This window comes from Typha latifolia, chromosome 12, assembly GCF_019914945.1.
Source record: "Typha latifolia isolate L0001 chromosome 12, TyphaL0001v2, whole genome shotgun sequence".
Taxonomy (NCBI): domain Eukaryota; kingdom Viridiplantae; phylum Streptophyta; class Magnoliopsida; order Poales; family Typhaceae; genus Typha; species Typha latifolia.
The window spans coordinates 9,924,754-9,946,210 of record NC_133097.1 but is presented as its reverse complement, the minus strand read 5'-3'; the positions used below and the strand labels follow the sequence as shown (position 1 = coordinate 9,946,210).

Genomic DNA, 21,457 nt, shown 5'->3' with positions numbered 1-21,457 from the left:
GGTTACACTTTCACATACCACATTCTTTCTCAGGAAAAAGAAAACTTACAAATCACATGTACAAATTTACACCATTTGATTTTATATACTACTGTGCAACATTGAAATCTCAGACAAATCTTTTGACAAAAAAAAGAGAAGGAAATCTCAGAAAAATCACACGTTCCTTTATGTGCTGTGGATCTGGATAGATATGCAAACAGAAATGGTCCTCCATGAAGCCAAAACAAGAAATAAGATTTACCATTAATTACAAAAATCGTTGCATCTCCTTATCTTTGCAACCTTGCTTTTCTAATATTCCAACTCTATCGTATGCTTCTGTTCCAGAGTGGCTCACTTCTTGACCATTCACGCATTTTACTGTCCTTTTACCTGTAAGGGCAGACATTGGAAGATAAAGACCTTGCCATCAAATTCAAGAAGGCTGTTGGACTACGAAGTTGTAGTATACTAAGTTTAGTAGTATAACCAGATGAACAATCTATGTAAATAGAGACTTGCATATCAATTGCTATGCAACTTGCTATTTTTGTCTTTCAAGTGGCAGTATCCTCTTAATTGAGTTGCCCTAAAGAGGGCCACATAGCGAATTATTTGTATTTCTGTAAATTCGGAGTGGAGCTGTCAGGTGCATTAGGGCCATTTAGCAGTCCATCAGTGGCAGCACAAGTTATAAACAGATGAGAGGATTCAAACACAAATATGCACAGCTCTAAAGAAGTGGCAATAAATAACTTAATCTTTCCTTTGAATCAACAAGAGAGCGAGTTTGGTAAGCGAATAGACCATGTGATGGAGTGTCATATTTGTATCTATTAAAAAAGTTTCTTGGACATCAGAAAACTTACTGCCAGACCACCTTAATATCCACTCTGCAAAAGGACTGGTTAAAAAGTGAAGGTTCTAAGAGGAAATGCAAAAATAATATTCTGTCTACAGATAATAATATTATCCTGACAAAAGTACTGCAGTATATGAATTGAAGCATAGGAAAGAGATCCTATAGCAATGTCATTTTTGTATGCAATAAACTGGGGAAAGAGAGTTTGCCTTAAATTTTACCTTGAAAAATCATTAAGAATGATCTTCATCCATTTTTGTTAAGCATTAGTTGCCTGGACCTGGCTCTCAGCTTCTTGCTGCCCTGCGATGTTGCTATTTTGATTTTCTGCAGCATTTTCAGATTCTTGCTGTCTACCATGATGATGATGCTGCACTAATTGTTGATTTCTCCTAGATCTCCATCTCATGTATTCCACAAGCAAGGAATTTGTACTGATTGCAATTCCAAATCCAGTAAATGATGAAAGTAAGACTGCTAAGACAGGAGACACCTTAAGCTGCAAATTTATGAACAATAATGAGCAGTCAGAAATAATTACAGCACTCCAGCATGATATTTCTCAGAGTTATATAATTACTTACCACATTATAGAAGATATGAGCAAAAAGGATTACAATAGCAAACTGGAAGGAAGCATAAGCCCAAATGTAGCTCTTGCTCACTGCAAAAGGTACCAGCAAATGTACAGGTTATAAACAAAAGAATGAATAGATGTGTTCATGAACACCATAACATCTATATAAGGAACCACATGGACAACACCTGTATCAGAAGGATTCTCCCATTTACTAGAGATGGTAATTTAAGAGAATTTCCAGTAAAAAACTCTCGTAGGAATTGGATGGGTTAACAAGACTTCTACACTTTCAGGTATTCATTTATCTTTGTTAGGTATAGGTTCTTTTCTTATAGTACTCAATGCTCATTATTTTGGGGGTGGATATGACACCTTTGGAGGGGGCCTTGGTGTTATCTTTTGTTATTTACTAATCTCCTTCTGAAGGAAAAGGATGAATTGTCAGTGCGGATGGCTCAGAACATATAATTGGGGGAACTAGTTAAAGGTTCCATTTGCATATATTATAATAGGCAACAATATGCCAGAGGCTAATTGATATAAGAGAGACAACAAGCCTTTATTTTAAGAATAATTGAAATAGATGACAGATTGACAGGATTCTTACCCATTGTGGAAGCTAGCATGGAAGAGAGGATACCCAAAACACATGAGAAAGGCAAAGAAACTGCTAGAGCATGTGACCTCATATCAGCAACCTGTTCCATTAAATTTTTAGCTGGAAGCACAATAAAAACACGTGATAAACTCCACAAACGAAAAGGAAATGTAGCATTTGTCTGCTCATTGACATGAAATCTTGCACAACAAAGAAAAAACAATGGAAGCAAGAAAAGAATTACAGACCAAAAGTTGCTCCAAGAAGCAGAAATAGGCAAGCATGCTGACCATGACCAGAATCGGAACATCCTGCCAGACTCTGCCAGAATTTGAAAAAAGAGAATATTTACTAATTGAACCCATTCAGAATTTAGGATGCAAAATTAACTAGTCAGATATGCTTGTAAAATATCATTTTGAAACAGAAGAAAGAAAAATGCATAATCTAAAAGAGTTCATCTAATCATTAAACAACATTTTTCTCTATCATAGTCAATATCTCATGGATTATTCCTCCATTCCTTCTCTCTTTTCTTGCAGAGTTGTCAAAAGAAAATTTTCTATGATCTTACAAGGTTGTTTTCTGTTTACTTATTAAATACCATCCAACATGACTAATATGACTCACGGCTCTAGCAAGCTTCATTAACTAACACATTTACAATCTTCGAAAGCCAGAATGCACAATGAAATTATTCTGTCCTTAATGTAGTTTACTTTGAAAATCCACATAGTGTGAACTGAATAGAGAACAAAAGATATATGAATTGCATTCTATCGAGAAGAAAATAGCAGATGGAAATAAGGATATTTGTCCACAGATATAATACAACAGTTAGAAGCAAAAAAGATCTCTGATCTAAATAATATCAATAAAATCTGGAACTCCACACACAATACTGATATCTGATGATAGAAATTATAATGGGAGTTTCAATAAATTTGAAGTATGATCTACTATTCTCCATAAGCAAATTTTTTTAGGACGAACACCAGCTCCAAGTATGCACTGCTAACTTAAAAAGGTGATCAAGTTATACTGCGTTGGTTCTGGTATTAGACCATCTAGCTCTAGCTTGCGGTTAAAAGTTCACACCTGCTAGCATAATCCCTCTTTTCTACATTTAAAAAAAAAAAGCTTAATAAATTTTGTCTAATTGAATGTTGGGTCTAAGATATTATTAAGGAAAATAGATTGAAGGTTCCTGCACATGTTATTACAAAGCCAGTAGCAAATCATTGGTCAACTAGCAATTTGATATTTTCAATCTCCATATCCACATATACCTGTACCGCGCAGCTTCTCTTTGCTGAAAAGCATTTGTTGGTCGCCTATTAGTAGTCTGAGGATTCTGTATTCTCAGTAATGTTACAGGTAGGTTGCGAACTTCCTGCTTGCAGACATCGCAGGTCTTGTTTCCCTTGATGCTAAACCATTTGACTGCACAATCTTGGTGTGCAAGAGCAAGTTCTCCTTTGCAGCTACACTCCATTTTAAGAGTTTCCCCTCCTTCCGCAAGCTCAACTAGACAAATTCTGCAGACTGCCTCTTCTTCAGGAATATCTTCACCTTCATCTTCGGTTGCTACAACATATATTAATGACAAAGTTTAAGGTTTTCCTTAAAAATTTAAATTACTTATAAATTGATAACTCAGCTGATTAAGTAAAACCAACTTCAGTTTCATTCTGGGAAGACATCATTTTTGCACAAGCTAACATAGTCCTCAACACTTTTAAGCGATTATTATGAATTACATATATTGATAACAGTATGCTTTGTATGAAGCAACTCAGCATATCAAGGTATAAGAGAATTTAGCAAATACCATCAAGTGTCTCTATAACATCATTTTCAATAGCATTGTCAGCAGGAACAGGACGAGGGGTTGCTGAAATTACACGGAATAAACCTATTGAGTCCATTCTTCGGAGGCTTCTGCTCTTTGCATTTCCTGGTACTGAAAATGAGCGCCTGATTTGTGTTTGAACTTCCTGCTTTTGCTAAATATCATAAGTCCATCAAGTGACAAAGGTACAGAAACAACAGATATTTTGACTCAAGTGACCAAGGTACAGAAATAACAGACATTTCGACTCAAGTGACCAAGGTACAGAAACAACAGATATTTCGACTCAAGTGACCAAGGTACAGAAACAACAGATATTTCGACTCAAGTGACCTAGGTACAGAAACAACAGATATTTCAGACAAATCATTGTTTTGAACAAATAATATGGAGATAAGAGAGATAATTGTATATATATAACTACTGTGAGATGACATAATTCAAATGGAATTACATGGAATGGAAATAGAGCAGAGGATTGCTATGGAGGCAAATATTACATAATGCACTTTTCAATTACTAACCAAGAAAATTTCTTGGTTATTTTGATGCACAAATTAACCACCACTCTTTATTCCCTTCACTTCTATTGGTATATTTAATATCATATGGCCTTAAACAAAGCTTGTTAGTCTACTTGTATGTGATGTCGGCTGAAAGTCCCCTTTTCAGAGCTCTCTTACTTTCATCCTCCTATTTTACTTGCTTTTACCCTTTTAGCTTACAGTTCTCATAATACCATCTCTGCAATTTGCCTCTCACATGTCACAGTAATAAAGAAAAACATACCTTGGAGGGTAATATACTAAGTGGCCCCTCATAACAGACAAAAACCATAAAGGTAAGGACAGAGATAACATTTAACTTTTTCATAAAAAACAGAATTCATGTCCAAGCATCTGAATCTGCATAGAAAACTTACATCTATGATAGAAAAGTCAACCACGTGCCTTTCCTGAGCAGACTCAGAGCCAGAAGTTGCAACTGGAGTTACAGGTAAAGAGTGTGTTCTTTTTGCTGATAGGGAGGAGAAGACTTTGGTGAAAGAAAATGACTTTGACGAAGAAGCTGCTTTTTCCTGCTGTCCTTCTGAAGATGGTGTTCCTGGAACTAAAAGGATTGTCCTGTCACCCTCCGGGGTTGAACTTTTTGCCTTCAAGCTTCTTTGTGGAAGGAGATTTCTTATTGACGACTTTGTCCTTGTTGAAGTAGGTCTCGGGGGCAAGCCTGCTCTGGTGGAACAAGGACTGCTAGCAATATTTATTCTTGTGGAAGAAGGTAATGAATTTTCCAAGGTTCTAGCTGGTATCTGTAAGGAAGAAAGATTTGGCCGTCTAGAATGATGAGAAGGTGCAGTTTCTCTTCTACTGTTCTCATCATGATTTAATGCCTGCAAACATGACCAAGACCAAGCAGCAGAAAGAGGTTAATAGATAATACCAGCATCAAGAAAACTTAAATGTTCAGAGTATAGTTTAGGAATGCACGCCTCATGAATTCCTGATCATCCACAAGAATTATAATTGAGAACTACTTGATATATTTAAAGTTTGAAAGCCATCCCAAGTCATGCAAGACTTGCCTATTTAACCTTAAAATTCACCTGACAAGCAAGAATAATGAAAAAACTGTTTCGCTTTGGCCATTCTACATAGTATATAGATAGAAGGAAATGAACTTTATATTTTTATACCTTGCCGAGATATTCTCTGTCCTCAATTATTTTGGCAATTCCAAAAGGATGCCAATAAACAATCTATATGCCAAAGTTCCTAATTAGACTATGCAAAAAATATTTTACTCGATACCATTGATAACTCTTACCAACTACTCTAAAAACTTAATCTATTATAGAACGGTGATTGATTTTTTATATTTTATATTCTAATGTTCTTCTTCGCTTCTAGGTTGAGACATTTTAATAGGCCCAAAAAGTGAATTTGATTTAAATGAGTGAAGATTTTATATTTTAAATAAAAGATGAGTGTGATACGATTTAAAATCAGAACATCTACTCTGATGTCATGATAATGAACCAATTACTCTAAAAATTTAAGCTGTTATATAACGGTGATTTTCACATTTTATGTTCTAACAACCACAATTAAATAGGTCATATCATGACAACCTGATATTAGTTTGCCTTTTGATCACTGGAAACAAATCAATTTATATCCGAGCTTCTTCTCTCGACATAAAAACAATCAATAAGAAAGGTCAGTTTATAAAATCTACTGTTAGTTAAGTCTTTTGATGACTAGCAATAAGTCAATTCATCTCAGAGCATCCATGAACACGAAAACAGTCCAATGTCCTCAGCTCTTTCTTGCCTTAATAATTTGATTCTTATCAAAACATCCACTCAAATCACGACGAATCAGGAGAATTCAAGCAGAAGCAAGTTAAGACACTGAATTTCATTTGTGTACTAAATTAACTACTTCTACTCAAAATCTAAACAAATTATCTCATGAATACAGAACTAAACCAAAAAAATTATACCATAATCGAAGATTACCTGCCGATCGCCAGATTCCGCCCCTGCTTCTGCTGGCTCAGACGGAGCTCCCGAATTCTCCATTTCAATCTTCGATCAAAAATTCCAACCGAGCTGTCGAACCAAATCAAGAGGGCAATAATTAGCGTTCGGAGAAACCCTAGACGCTCCGCAGGAGAGGGGAGAGAAGAAGAGCGCTAGATCATTGTCTCCTCTCAGATGGCTTTGGAAATCGTGCCGAGGAAGGGAGCTCGAAACCCGGACACCAAAACGGAATTAAAGCGGGTTTAAACGGAGAGCAAACTTAACCTCAGTGCGTTTAATCATTGGATAAGCATTTATTCTCCCTTCCTTTGACCTGATACAAATTACCGAATTACCCTCTTCCTGAGTGCGGGGGCTAAACTAGGAAATCCATTATTAGAATTTTGCTGTCCTTGTCCCATATTTGGGTTTTTTTCTTGGACTAATGTGTAATTTCTTATTATATACTATATATATGACCAAAGAATAATTTCGCCCTATGAATTATTATTATTTTATATATATTTCTTTAAGCTTTTCTTTATCCATGTAGATTTTTTATAATAATAAATAATAATTATACGGAAAAAAAATTCGGGGGCATATAAAAAAAGGTTATATTTTAAAAAAGTATAAAATAGAATTAACCTTAAGATATAATTAGTAGAAATATAAATTAGGAACTTATTACATAATAAAGGATGTTGGTATCTCAATTTTTTGGTGTTTGATTAAAAAAGAGAAAAAAATTAGATAGGAGAATGGTAGTTGATCGCGATGGTTAAGATAAGATTAAAAAATTATCAGATTAATATTATGGTCCTTCACTGGTTTAATATAAATAAATATTTCACTATATTATCTACTCATAATTATTTTAGACATTTATGCTCAAAAATTAATCTGATTAAATTTACGATAACTTACACGATATCATCACATGTAGCATCAAATCAAACTATTTTCACCATATATAAAATATTAGCAAGTATATTATACTTTTGTAGCATTGAAATATTACATAATACATCACCATCAAATTATATATAAATAAAAAAAACTATTTTTTGGGGGTTTTTATCCTGGATAATTTAACAATTTAGACTAGATATTTAAAAGTCATGAATAATAAATAAGAATATTTATATAAAAATAGGCAAAAAATTAATAAATCCAAGTGTAATTATTGTTTTAATTACCATAAAAATTCTCATGAAATTTCGTTATCATTGAGAGTTAGTCTAACTTTTAAGGATTATTTTTCATTAATCGAAAATTCCGTTCCGATTTCCGATTTCCGATTTGATCTCAAGCACGCAGTACCTGTTACGATTTAATTCGTATTTTATTTATATTAATAAGAAAAATAAGTCTCAAACAAAAAAAAATACGGTGTTAAATAAGCCCACGGATTTAGAGTTGATATGCAAATTATAAATTAAATTATAGAGATTCTGATTCTGGTGGTCAGAAGTGTAGCGGTCCTAGTGGACGTCACGAAAAGGGCCCCAGAGAACAACTAAAACTGTCGCACGGACCAGATTACCCTTTCGCTTTGGTTTAAATTCTCGAGGACTTGGATGTCATTTGGAAAAACGTTATGGACTCTTTTGTCATGTAAAGTCAAGACGAAGTCGTGCTGCGCTATCTCCGTGTCATTCGAGTCACGAGATAAGTAAATCTAGGGTAGTCTACGTGGTAAGTGCTTCTCCTCTTTGGAATACAACATCCACCGAGAAGATTTAGACCCAGAGGGTTCCTCCCGTAAGCGTAGTCGATGTTGGGCCTGGGGATCTTTTTGGGTGTGAAGCATACACAAGCAACTCACAGGAAGCTCGTGACGTCCAGCTCTACGCCACGTCGGATGTCCGAGCTTTGGATTCCAGTCCAGTCCTTGTTGTCCCAACAAATTAGAGAAATGTCCACCGTCCGCTAATTCCAATTTGAAAATGTTGGGCTTCAAATTTTGGGCCCAATTGTTCATAATAGCCCATTATTAGCTCCATTTTACTAGAAGCTTTATGGCCTATCAAATAAGCTCGATAAAATACTAAATAACTATATAAATAAATATATATATATGTATATATATTATATGAGTAATGCTTTGTATACTATAGTATAATTATGTTATATTCTACGATTTACTTAAGTGGATTATTATATATTTTGCTCTTATAGAATTTAATTCTAAATTTTAATTCTATTAATTTATATTTCTAAATTATGCCTTATTTTAAGCTTGATTCAAATCTAAATCAAGCTTAATTTAATTCAAGCTTCATCACAAATATAAACTTAAAATTAATTTTTATTCGAGCTTGATTAGAACTAGACTCAATTACACCCCCTACTAGACAGAGCATCTCTGTAGCTCTTTCTACTCCAAAGAAAATGAAAATAAAATATTCTTATTATAAGTGTTCTATTATTATTTTTTTCATAAGAAAATATCTTATCTCAAAAAAGATGCAAAATATACTCGGTGTATTTCTATACAAAAGGATACGTAAAGGTATGGAAAGAGAGTTAGGTATGTCGGCGCAAGATTTTAATTATTATTTATATTTGGAATATCTATAGACTTGAGACCACAATTAACATTTGCAACGGCATCAATCACATGAGAAATTTTGACCTTTCCAGTTCTTGGTCGCTGGTGGAACTTACATCACACTTGTGTTGATCTTAATATAGAAGTATTATCCCCCATGTCCTTTTCCATTAGATCTTAATAAGGTGAATGAATTCAAGAAGAACAGTGAAGCAATCTAAGACAAACCCTTCCTTTAAGGCAGTAGTGTACTACTACTATTCCTTGGCCTATCAGTAACACAGAGAGAGAGAGAGAGAGAGAGAGAGATAGAAAGAGAGAGCTCACATTTCTCCCAATCATTGATGCAATATTGACAAGTCACACACTGTCCTGCAGTACATCAATCATATATCACCCCTCAATAATTGATGCATGAATGCCGTCATAGCCGTACGTGCTACGGATCTTAGAGGATCCATTTCTTACAGCTAAGAGCAGCTTGGTTGGTAGCTATTCCTTTCTTCAATGCCACCTTCTATACTTGTCATCTGATCTGAAAACTATTTCAAGTTGATATAGAAAGCGATAATATATTTGGTGGAATTCGGACTCGGAATCTCCCACTTTTTTTTTCCCTTCTATATTCAAAGTTTAGTACTGTTGATAAGTCTTCAGTTAGGGTTAAGAGCTGCAGCAGAAAATTGACATGTATGTGGATAGAATTGCTATTCCTTGGGCATTCAATGGATGGATGCAAACTTAACAACAACTTCGTGGTCACATCCTTTTTTCATGACTGAGATGACCCAATTGTATTGGTAGTCTTTCTCTTTTCAGAAAGTCTTAAGCATAGAATTATAGGTAGAGTATATTTGTTAAGTATCTTCAAATTTTACTGTAAAATAATAAAGAAAAAGATAAAATTATAATTTATACCCTATATTTTTACTATTTGCGAATCGAATTTTACGATGTAATAAATGTGTGCATAAAACATCCTGAGTTAAATAAATAATAAAAATGTAGGGTATAAATCATAATTTTCCTATGATTTAACTAATATGTGCGGTAAAATGTACTTATTTCAAATATGACTAAACTTAGTATGACTTAGTTGAAGATATTTTGATAATTTTTTAGTATAGTTGATTTTACCTAGATGTTTGTTTAAGTTTAACTAACAGATTTAACGGCATAATATTTTTTTACACATATTCACTAAATTATAGAGCTCGATTTATAAATAGTAAAAATGTAGGGTATAAATTATAATTTTGTTAAAACATAAGGCGTCATATATAAATTTGAAACTATATAATAATTTTTTAATTCAAACTAAACAAGGAAAGTACATAAAAACATAATAAATGTTGAAATATTATAAGTATTTTTCTCCTTTTAATATCTTCCATCTCCTCCTGTCTAAGATTACAAGTTTTTCGTTATTAACTATTATAGAATACTTTCATTTTAAACACACGACTATGGAATAAAAATTTTAATCATTCAAAAAAATATAAGTAGAAGATTCGTATTTGCCCAAACAATAGAATTATTAATATCATAGGACTATTACAGTAATATATAATTTTTCTGTTAAGTTTGAATGAAAAGACTAACAATTTCACACCGGTCTAAATCACACACACAAACACAAAGTAATACAGACGAAGAAATAATAATAATAATAATTTTAGGCATAAATTTAAAATTTTACCACTAAAAAAATTTATATCGTAGCGCCGACACAGCTCTTTTAATGTGTACGGCAGGTGAATCTCAGTGTCTAGACAGCTATTGTAGATCTGATTGCATTGCATTGATGCAGAAGGAGAGGAAAAGAGAACAAAAAAAAAAGGACATGGCTGCTAGCTAGCAGATCTTGGATGAAGAAAACTCTTGTGACTTTCCTTTTGAATGCAATGGAGACAAAGACTGTGATGAACAGCAAGAATGGTAGATGGCATCGATGACAACTCTTGGTAACAGCACACTAAGTTTTACTATACATAACAAGTGCTAAAAGAAGAGGACAAATGATAAAGAAGTTCATCAATTTATTATATACATAATATTCTTGGTCGGCTAGTATGGGGGGGGGGGTTGAGGTAGTGAAAAATAAGACGTAGGCATCGAATAATGATAAAAGATAAAAAAAAATTTATTAAATTTATCGGATTGTTGAGTCTAAGAATCCGACGAGATTTTTTTTTCTCTCTTTATTTTTAAATAAATACGATAAATATAGATCAAGATAGAAATATTAGATAGATAGTGACACAACAGAGAGGAGATGGCCCAAAGAGATGCCATGCGTCTCTAAGATAGGAGAAGAAATAATTGAGAGGGGAAGGGGGGGACTGAAAATATTACTTAAACATTTAAGCACTAGACGTTGGCATGCACCTAACCTAACTTGTTATGAATTATGAGTTATGATCTTATCCTTCCACGAAGAGACAAAGAAGGACATAGCCTCTGCCATTGTGGCTTCCAAGGACTTAGTTTATTAGCTCAACCCATCTAAAATTGAAATCAATTAATTTGGGCAACCATTAAGGCTTGGCAAGGTATCTATTAATCTAAACTTAGTTTTATATACGGCATTGCCTTGTAACTACCCTCCAGCATGAGACAAGGGAGGACATGGCCTTTGCGTTGCGACTTCCAAAACTTTAGTTTATGAAATTAAGTTATATAGTTTACATTTTTTATTATTTGATTCTTTTTTGTACACGGTTGTGAATTTAAATTGAATTTTTTTTTATTAGGAAAAAAAATATTTGATCACATTTTGGCCGTGTCCGCCGCGCACCCGACAGCCTAATATCTCCCCTCCCACGGCCTCTCGCCTCTCGCCACGTTGCCATTTCCCGTGCCTGGCCACACGTGTGAGAAATCACCCTCTGATGTGCGCTAACCTGCGCGGGTTCGTGCGCACGACTAAACCTGCGCCTTCGTCCTCTCTATAAAAGATCGATTCGAGTAGCTTCCGATTTCCACAGCTTGACATCTCACATTCTCACATTTGTTGTAGACGACTAGACGGAGGGAGTGATGGACAAACTGAGCTACGAGATCTTCTCCATCCTCGAGAGCAAGTTCCTCTCCGGCTACGGCTCGCCGCCGGCGAAATCGGCAGCGGCGGGGGGGAGGGGGAAGGTCCGCATCCTCTCCATTGACGGCGGATCCGCCGACGGGGGGCTCCTCGCTGGAGCTGCACTTTCCCTCCTCGAGTCCCGCCTTCGAGACCTCTCCGGTGACCCCGACGCTCGGATCGCTGACTTCTTTGACGCCGCGGCAGGATCCGGCGCTGGCGGGGTCCTCGCCGCGATGCTCTTTACCCGTGGCCCAGACGGCCGCCCGCTCCTTTCCGCCGCCGAGGCGGCCGGGATAATCGCCAAGAACCGGCGGCGTATGGCCGCCGGTAGGCGGAAGAGCCTAGTCAGTAAAATTCTTCGGCGATCGGAGGGAGTATTCCGGCGGATCTTTGGGGATGCGACGGTGAGGGACGCCGTGAAGCCCTTGTTGATCCCCTGCTACGATTTGGGGACGAAGGCGCCGTTCGTCTTCTCGCGTGCGGACGCGGTGGAGGGGGACGGGTACGACTTCTTTATGCGGGAGGTGTGCGCCGCCACGTGCGCCGCGGCGGCGGCGGAGGAGGTGGCGTCGATGGATGGACAGACGAGGATCCGCGCGGCCGGTGGGGCGGTGGCGATGGGGAACCCGACTGCCGCAGCGATCACGCACGTGCTACACAACAAGCAGGAGTTCCCCTTCGTCGCTGGCGTGGAAGACCTCGTCGTACTCTCCATCGGAAGCTGTGCCGCCGCGAGAGAGGCGGAGCTCCTCCGCATCGCCGGTGCTGGCCAAGCTGATATGGTACGACACTCTTCTTAATTTTTTTTTACTGGACATTTGCAATTAACACCTTACGTTTTAACAAATTTACTTCTCAGAGTCTAAAAAGTATATTATTTAGATTACAGGTGATTTTTTGCTCATATTCGTTATAAAAAAAATTACAGTACAAGGTTTAATTCGTATAAATAATTAGAATAATCACGTAATCAATTGGGTCATTTATTTTTCCTTTTAAATTTATTCGTATAATTATTAAATTCAGGTGGATCAAGCGGTGGCATTAGCTTTCGGCCAGAAACGGGCGACGAACTATATCCGAATTCAGGTATTAATTAATTTGAGAAAAGACAAAAATTATTGAAACTTTATTAAATAAAGTGTGCACATTTTTAAAAAGTGGGTTTGGTACTCGGTATTATTCCAGGGAAACGGGGTTAGCACTGGGATGACGGCGGTGGAGGCACTAACGGAACGGAGCGTGGAGTCCGTTCTATTCCTTGGGAGAAAGATAACGGCGTCGACCAACGGCGAGAGATTGGAGTTCGTGGCGGGGGAGTTGATCAGAGAGCAGGAGCGGAGGGCGATGAGCCAAATACCGACGGTCCTGATCAAACCAGCGATTACCCCACGGACGTCGTCGTCTTCCTCCACCACCGTGACCACCGTCTTGACGGCCTCGTCCGATTCACCTTGATCCCGACACGTGTCACTTCTGCACCTTCTCTTTTTTCCCCCTTTTCTCCCAGCCGTCGATTGAGTGGTCTCTCCCCCCTGGGCCAGCTTATTGGACGGCCAGGATGCAAGAGGAGATCCATGAGATTGTACATAATATATGGCAGTTAACATGTCAATTTGAGGAGCCCAGATAAACAATAAAGAATAATGGATCAACTTCATCTCTTTTGTTGGTGTTGGTTAGTGACAGTACTCTCTGTTTTTATCCTCTATTTATTTTCATTACATCAGTATTGATACTCTTTAACTTGCTCGTCAGCATTTTTCAATCCCATTACTTCATGCATGCATTCATATCTGAATATTGACCATCAAACAAACTCTTAATCGAGTACTATACGAATGTTCTTTAAGTTGCATTCTTCATACCCTTTTCTATTATGTTAAACACTAGTTCATTTCAACCTTATCGTTCACTAGGACCCAGGTAAACAGAGAGCAGTGATGTTCGCAGGCTATATAGGCAGAACACTTAATACTTTTATTTATAAACTCGGCCAGTATGTTTAGTAGTAAAGGAAAAAGTTTACATGGGAATGTTAATCACCCATGGGGATTTTTAAGATTTATTGACCACATCCATCACTATGCTATAAGGTTTATAGTCACCTTTAAAAATGACATCATCATATATTTTGGTTTACTGCAGTAGTCACCGAGATATGCTATAAGGTTTAGTACTTCAGCTAGGTTATTTCTTATAGCGGTGTCAATGCCAGCTGAGTTATCCAAAGGGTCCCACGACCCATCAAAATTGATTTTAAATACTACCCCTTGGACTGGGGTAGGAGTATTCGTCGGCCATCTGAATAATAATAATAATAATAATAATAATAATAATAAGCCTAGCTAGGTCATCAAAATTGTACAACTAACATGCTTAAAAGTTGTCTCCTGATTATTATGTGATGCACTGCAGAGAAATATATCTGTTTTCCTGTCATGGGTTATTCACACAAAAGATGTGTCATTAAATCTTGTGGCCTTTTGGGCTGATTCTAAGGGCCAATGTGAGTGAAGTAGGCCAACATTCATTTGCAGCTATAGAAATTTATGCCATCAAAATTTTATATATGCTGAAGTGGAGTAATATATGACATCAAATTGACAAAATCAATGATCTATTTCTTCTAATGTTTATTATTCTAATGCTGGGAGAAAAACAAGTTATCGTTATCTATAAAGTCAAATTGACACAATTCTTTTCATCAGAACTTTCTATATTTGAAGTCAAATTTTACATCCTCGGAATCTTGTCATTTAGTTTTTCTCATAATAACTCTCTGTAGCTACTTTTCATTCCCTCAAAATCTTGAATCAAACTTATTTAACTGTGTTCTTCTCCCCATCCGCAAGAGGATTGGAAAGATCTTGGTACACTAAAATTTCCCTCATAAAATCCAAAGATGGATTTGTCAATATCACGTTAGCACACATAATGATGACACGTACGAGGGATGTAGATGAGTCTGAGCGAGCCGACTTTTTCTTTTGGTCTAAGTTTGGTTCAAAATTAATTTCAAACTTAGATAAATTATTTAGGTTTGACTCATTTATTCTTGAGCTGAGTTTTATTTGAGATCAAGCTATAAACAAGTACCTTCGGCCATGATAGAGAACCAGATAGAAGATTGAAAAGGAAAGAGGAAGGAGAAAAGAGAGGGTGAGGTAGTAGCTCCGAGACAGGTAACTTGCATAAATTAATTGTGGCCCATATTTAATCCATTTTTTCTCTGCATTTTAGGAGACTTAACATAATTGAGGGAAACAATCGTATCATCTATTGACCCATTGATTTGTACATCTTGAGTAATTAATTTGATATGTTGACTTTAGACTTTGGACATTTTAGTGGTTGAGAGTTTGAGTTAGTCTGCCAATTAGATGCATCAACATTAATAGGAAAACTTGACTTAATTTATTTATTCCATGAGACATTGCATTGTTGGTTAACTCTCAAACCTATCCAAGAACAATTGAAGCAGATATCAGAGTCAATTTTGCTTGTGAACAAATGAAATATGCATTCTCGATAAATGAGGATTATAATAAGGATGGCTGCTAAAACAATGAATGACCTAAAAGGATAAAAGATCTCTTAAATTTGTTTTAACTCTTGCCAAGTGGGAGTTTAATAAGCAACTTTACCTCTTTCTTTCCTTTTTTTGGGGGGGAGGGGATATAAAGAACTAGAATGAGGAAGATCTCAACTTGTATTTAGTCATCTAAGAAAAAGAAATAATCATTTTAAATGCCATGGACTTATAATTTGTCTTAATCTCCCTTTAAATAACAATTGAAACCAAGATGTTATGCATTAAAAAGAAGAAGAAGAAGAAGAAGTTGTGATCCAAGTGCCTGCCGGCAAATTCATGTAATGCCAAATCTTGAATAAAGGAAGGTCAAAAAAGAGTTGTAAGGCAAAATGATCATCCTCTGTTTATATATATAAAACAAGAAATTTGAAGTCAAGCCAATGCTACAATTTTCCTTGGCATTGATGGAAGCTACAAAGGTGGTTGCCAACTTTTTCAAAAACAAGCCATCATTTATAAGATGTTACTCAAAAGTATCAAAATTATTTTCTCTAGAAAAACATATAATACCTCATTATCAAATACTTATAATATATAATGTAATTGTGCAGCCACATATAGCCAAAATGGGGCTTATGGCCTACTGTTTCTTTTGTTTTTATTTTTAAAAAAATAAGATAGCCGGTATGAATTTATCATTATTAGCATATCTTAAGTGAGAGCAGACGTGATAGAGCTTTCCTTTATGGTTATAATTTTTTCCGAACTTTGATAAAAAAAAATTATTATAAAGTTTGTAGTAAAATATTCTCATCTATGCTATAATTTATGAATGACACGCAATTTAGATAACCCCTTTCTCGCATAATAGTGAAGCATCCACAACTTCATTAGTAATTTTTTATTCTTTTCTTTTGGAAAAAAAAAAAAAAAGAAAAGAAAGTGGCAGCGTGAATGATTGACAAAAGGGAGAATTGGAACCCTAGTAGAGTAGCAAATAGAAATCATGGGATAAATTATTATCCTTTTGGTGGAAAGCTTGGGCCAACCCAACAAAGCCGGGTTAAGGACATCGGTCCGGTCCGAGTAGAGCGATAGGGAGTGGGGGAGGGGGCCACACGGTTTTCTCGACCGGTTCAACTCGGTCTGGTAGTTTGAATCGCCGGCTCGGTGGTGAGTCAAATCTTTGACTCGATCAAACTTTTTTTTTTTATTATTAAAAAAATACTACTTTCTAAAGTTTAATCTCCAAAGTCCGTCCATACTCGTCCTTTTATTTCATAACGACCTCCTCCTTGCCTAGAATGACAAATATTATATTTATATATTGTAGTTATATACCCACACCTATGTGTAGCCAGTCATCGTCATCATCTTCTTCTCTTCTTCTTCTTCTTCTTCTTCTTGTCTCTCGAGCAAGGTGGTGCTAACGTGCGCCGCCTCCGGGTTCTTCGTCGTCTCGCCGTCTGACGGTGATTTGCCCTCCTGGGATCGACCCGTGGGTTTATTTTGGTTCCTTTGATCTTTGGAAACCGTAGCCCTGGGGGCTCGCTGGTCGGTGAGAGGTGCTAACGTAGGCCGTGTCCATGGGGGTGGCGGCTTTTTCTCGGTCTTTGTCCTTCGTCTGCCTCTCCGCTGGTGTTTCCAGGTGAATTCCTTTGTTGGGTCTTGCTTCTTTTCTTTTTTTATGAATCAGATTAAGATTAGAAATTAAATGATGTTTAGAGTGTTAACGGGGTTTCTGGTAGCAAGTTTATTGTTTGGAAGGGTCTGCACTTGATTGGCTCTGAATAATTCTTCCTAAGATTTCACGAATTTAGTGGAGCTACGCAAGGTTTGAGTAAATTTGTCTATGTTTGTGTTTGGGGAGTTTGGAGAAGATGGGCATGGCCGCATGGGTACCCATTCATTTCTCTTGTACTTATGCGATATATATTTATTAGGTGAGTGCCATAGAGGCAACTGTTTCCCAACCACCACCGCCTCCTCCTTCCCTGGCTTCCAAGATGAACACCATATGCTATGAATCATGACCCTCTTCCTATTCCCCAGTCTGTGAATGGGTATTTGCATATAACCAACTAGTATTGAACGGTTGGCACACCTAGAGGTCAAGAGTATTAGATTCATCCTTAGGCTTGTTTTTACTATGTGAATCTGTTTTCCTGGAGAAGTAGATATATAAACATTTGCCTGTGTAGTGATGGGGATGGATACAGGTAGGAAATTAGTTGAGAGGAATGCAGACGAAAAATTCCCTTTTTTTTATTGTTGTAATCAGAATAAGTTTTTCTTTCTAGCTTGAAAGGCATTACGAATTATGGCACATGGGCTTGTGATTACCATCTAACCAATTTAAGATATCTTAGTGTAAAATTAAATACTACTGTGGACTTTTAGTTAGTAAATGAAGACATGGAAAAGCCACATTGATGAAAAGGGAAAATTTTCGCTTAGGACAAGGAAGGGAGAATTGAGGCACCAGATATCAAGGACAAAGTTTTCCAGGCAAAAGCTTGTGAATTTTTGTTACTGCTGCTGTTGAAATTGTCCTTTTGTGTTTTCTATTCCTTGTTTCCTCCATTTACCAAGATATGCTTGGTACCTATCCCTGATTGTTTTGTCTAAATGTTGCAGATAACCTCAATTCATTTAATTCAACTCCAAGCATAAAAGGGCTATTCAGTAGTCTGGTCATTCAGTAATGACTTGCTTCTCTTTCTTGTTCAATAGGAAAAGGGCTTCGCAGCAGCGAAGTTTTCAAGGCGGTGAAGGTTAATGTTCTTTTGCAGCTGATAGACTTAACTATTGTCTACCTCCATTCTTTGGAGTACAATGCAACCCTTCTAGTTTAAATTTGACAGTTTGCTCATATCTATTTAGATATTCTGGGCACTGGAAATGTAACGATCTACTCTTATAACGAATTGAGAAAGGCAACTGGAGATTTCAGCAATAAGGTTGGTGAGGGAGGTTTTGGTTCTGTCTACAAGGTACTTTCACATACAGATTATGTAGGCTGTGTTATGGGTCTAAAATTGAACTTGAACTGATATCTTCTGTCATTAATTGGTGTAGGGAAAATTAAAAAATGGGAAGGCTGTTGCGGTGAAGGTGCTCTCCTCAGAGTCAAGACAAGGGACACGCGAGTTCTTGAATGAACTTACTGTGATCTCTGATATTGTGCATGAGAATCTTGTGCAGCTTTATGGCTGTTGTGTGGAAGGAACTCACCGAATACTTGTTTACAATTATCTTGAAAATAATAGTCTTGCACAAACTCTTCTAGGTAACTGGCGTTTCCCCAACTTCTTACTTGAAGTTTCTGATAACAAATCATTTCTATCCTCAAATCTTTTCAAGATTTTCTTAGTTTCTTCTAACAACATAAATGTGCTTGTTCTTGTCGACAATCAGGTTCTGATAAGAGTAATATTCAGTTCAACTGGAGAACTCGAGTTAAAATTTGCATTGGTGTTGCCCAAGGACTAGCATTCCTTCATGAGGAAGTCCATCCACATATTGTTCATCGGGATATCAAAGCAAGCAATATTCTTCTAGATAAGGATCTCACTCCAACAATATCTGATTTCGGTTTAGCAAAGCTTCTGCCACCAAATATGACGCACGTAAGCACTCGGGTTGCAGGAACTATGTGAGTTTGATGCTGTGTTTTTCACTCTCTAGCTTCTCATCATCCATGTGATTCTGTCAATCTAACATTAGTTTGCCACCAAATACATTTTACCTTCTCTCATGACTATTCGATTTTTTTTACTTTCTTTTCAGAGGCTACTTGGCTCCTGAGTATGCAATTCGAGGGCAAGTTACTAGAAAATCAGATGTTTACAGCTTTGGTATTCTTTTACTAGAAATAGTTAGTGGGCGATGTAACATGGACCCAGGATTACCGTATGATGACCAGATTCTTCTCGAAAGGGTAAGGCATTCATTCATACGCTTGTAAAATGCATGACTAAATTGACATCTGACTGATAAAATTCTTCTCCAGTGGAACACCTTTCATTTCTAGAATCCTATCAGTTTTTTGTTGCCTCGAGAATATGTTATGCAAATTATGCATTACAAACTATATCATGCCTGAGTTTCTTCTGCAGACTTGGCTGCAATATAACCTTGGAAAGCTGGCAAAGATTGTAGATTCTTCTTTAGACCGTGACTTGGACATCGAGGAGGCTTGTAGGTTTTTAAAAATTGGTCTGTTGTGCACGCAAGAGGCTACAAAACTTCGACCTCCCATGTCGACGGTCATCAGGATGCTGACCGGTGAAAAGAACATTGACTCGGAGGAAATCAGCAGGCCTGCTGTAATTAATGATTTCATGGATCTTAAGATTAGAAGCCAGAGGAAGGATAAAGAAATTCACACATCCTCTACTATGTCATCCAATTTTATGGGCACTTCAACCATGTCAGACAACTCTATCTATACAAGAGTTCATGTAGATTCCATGAGCACAGATTGATCATTTTTCTCTTTTTTTTTAAAAAAAAAAAATTGGTCGATGTTCTGAATATAGTTACTTGGAATCCAATACTCATAGAAAGGTTTGTGGTTTGAAAGAACAAAGAGGGCCATCTTTTTTTTTTTTCCATTGACATGTAACGAAATATGCAATGAATTCTTATAGCATTTCGTGGTCTCGACAATCATTTGTACTTAATTGTGCATTACCTTTTTGCCGATAAATATTAGCTTTATATTATTAGAAGGGGGAGATTTAAAACCTTGGGCTGAAACTATGTGTTGCTACTTGCCCCAATTGCTGAAATCTATCACTTGGAGTGTTGTGTACTCGAGAATATATTTGAAGACAATCTACGGTTATAAGAAATATTTTGGAGGTTAAAAGATAAAAATAACTCCAAATAAATATAATCAGTAAATTGATGAAATTACCTCCCAACGGTCGAATGGCATTACCGTTATCCGTTGGAAAACGATGGTATTCTCAAACCCTAGTTTGATCAACGTTGAGTCGCATTATATGCGAGAAACAAGGGCCTAAAATCACGGATTGGCTAATGATTACATTCATCGAGAGGGGGAAATAAAAAGACAAAGAAGCATTTCACGGATTCATTTATAGTGGGTAACATTTTTCTACACCTTATATTTTCTTTCATTATTGTTATACTTTCATTATATATATATATATTTTTTTTTTTTTTTTTTTAAAAAAAAAAAAAAATACACTGAAGTTAAATTTAGCATAAGCAACTAGAAATAATTATTCATTTAATTTTTCATATCGTGAAGGCAGAATTTTTTTTAAAAAAATAGCGTAAAAATATGCATCTATCGTAGAGATAGATAATGAAATAATAAATTATTAACGATTAAAAAAAAAAAAAGCTAAAGAAGAAGGTGTTGTATTTTATAAAAAAAATTTACTAGAGAAGAATATTGGTATTTCCAACAAGTACTTTGGTTGCAATTGGTGGTGCATAGGCACTATGGTCTTAAGTGTATTCATTTAGACTTATATGCCTCGGGAATAGTAGAAAGTGTTTGAGATTGAGGTGGTCTGATGGGCTCCTTTGTCTGCTCTTGAAAATTCCTTTGGAGGAGAACCAAAGCCTTCCTCTCTTCCCCACCACCTACTACTCCTCGGAACAAGAGAAAGCCTGCCTGCCTCTCTCTCTCTCTAAAAGGACAGCACTTGGGGCTACCATTTGTTTGGTTGCAGTACCTGCAACAAGGACACCTCCAAAAGTATTTTGTATCTTGCACCAAACCCATCTCTTAATTAATAATATGATTTAACTATCTTTCATTGGAAGATCGAGGTTTCGACTTTATATAATGCATGTTACTTAATTTCTACTCTTTATTTGCTTAGGTTCATATACATTTGTATACTCTCGAT

The 21,457-nt window shown here is 36.4% G+C and overlaps 3 protein-coding genes across 4 annotated transcripts; 2 read left to right on the top strand and 1 right to left on the bottom strand.

The window, feature by feature from the left end:
* Positions 1-57: 57 nt before the first annotated feature.
* LOC140798669 (uncharacterized) lies at positions 58-6,683 on the bottom strand. The gene is made up of 9 exons (XM_073152656.1): positions 6,393-6,683; positions 4,797-5,264; positions 3,854-4,019; positions 3,312-3,609; positions 2,271-2,343; positions 2,032-2,122; positions 1,429-1,508; positions 1,066-1,343; positions 58-375 (listed from the first exon to the last, which is right to left on the bottom strand). Exons 1-8 carry the CDS (start codon positions 6,453-6,455, stop codon positions 1,104-1,106), a joined length of 1,479 nt encoding a protein of 492 aa, XP_073008757.1. The 5' UTR covers positions 6,456-6,683; the 3' UTR covers positions 58-375; positions 1,066-1,103.
* A 5,243-nt stretch (positions 6,684-11,926) lies between these two features.
* Positions 11,927-13,695, top strand: LOC140798658 (patatin-like protein 3). Its single transcript, XM_073152636.1, has 3 exons — positions 11,927-12,813; positions 13,058-13,120; positions 13,220-13,695. Exons 1-3 carry the CDS (start codon positions 11,989-11,991, stop codon positions 13,487-13,489), a joined length of 1,158 nt encoding a protein of 385 aa, XP_073008737.1. The 5' UTR covers positions 11,927-11,988; the 3' UTR covers positions 13,490-13,695.
* A 3,222-nt stretch (positions 13,696-16,917) lies between these two features.
* On the top strand, positions 16,918-20,237 carry LOC140798385 (cold-responsive protein kinase 1-like). 2 transcript variants are annotated; one of them, XM_073152190.1, is made up of 7 exons: positions 16,918-17,214; positions 18,300-18,340; positions 18,450-18,559; positions 18,645-18,855; positions 18,984-19,221; positions 19,356-19,506; positions 19,685-20,237. In XM_073152190.1, the coding sequence occupies exons 1-7, from the start codon at positions 17,153-17,155 to the stop codon at positions 20,051-20,053; spliced, it is 1,182 nt and encodes a 393-aa protein (XP_073008291.1). In that variant the 5' UTR covers positions 16,918-17,152; the 3' UTR covers positions 20,054-20,237. The 2 variants fall into 2 exon arrangements, with proteins under 2 accessions (XP_073008291.1, XP_073008292.1); XM_073152191.1 differs by having other exon boundaries at positions 16,920-17,214; positions 18,204-18,340.
* Positions 20,238-21,457: the final 1,220 nt, after the last annotated feature.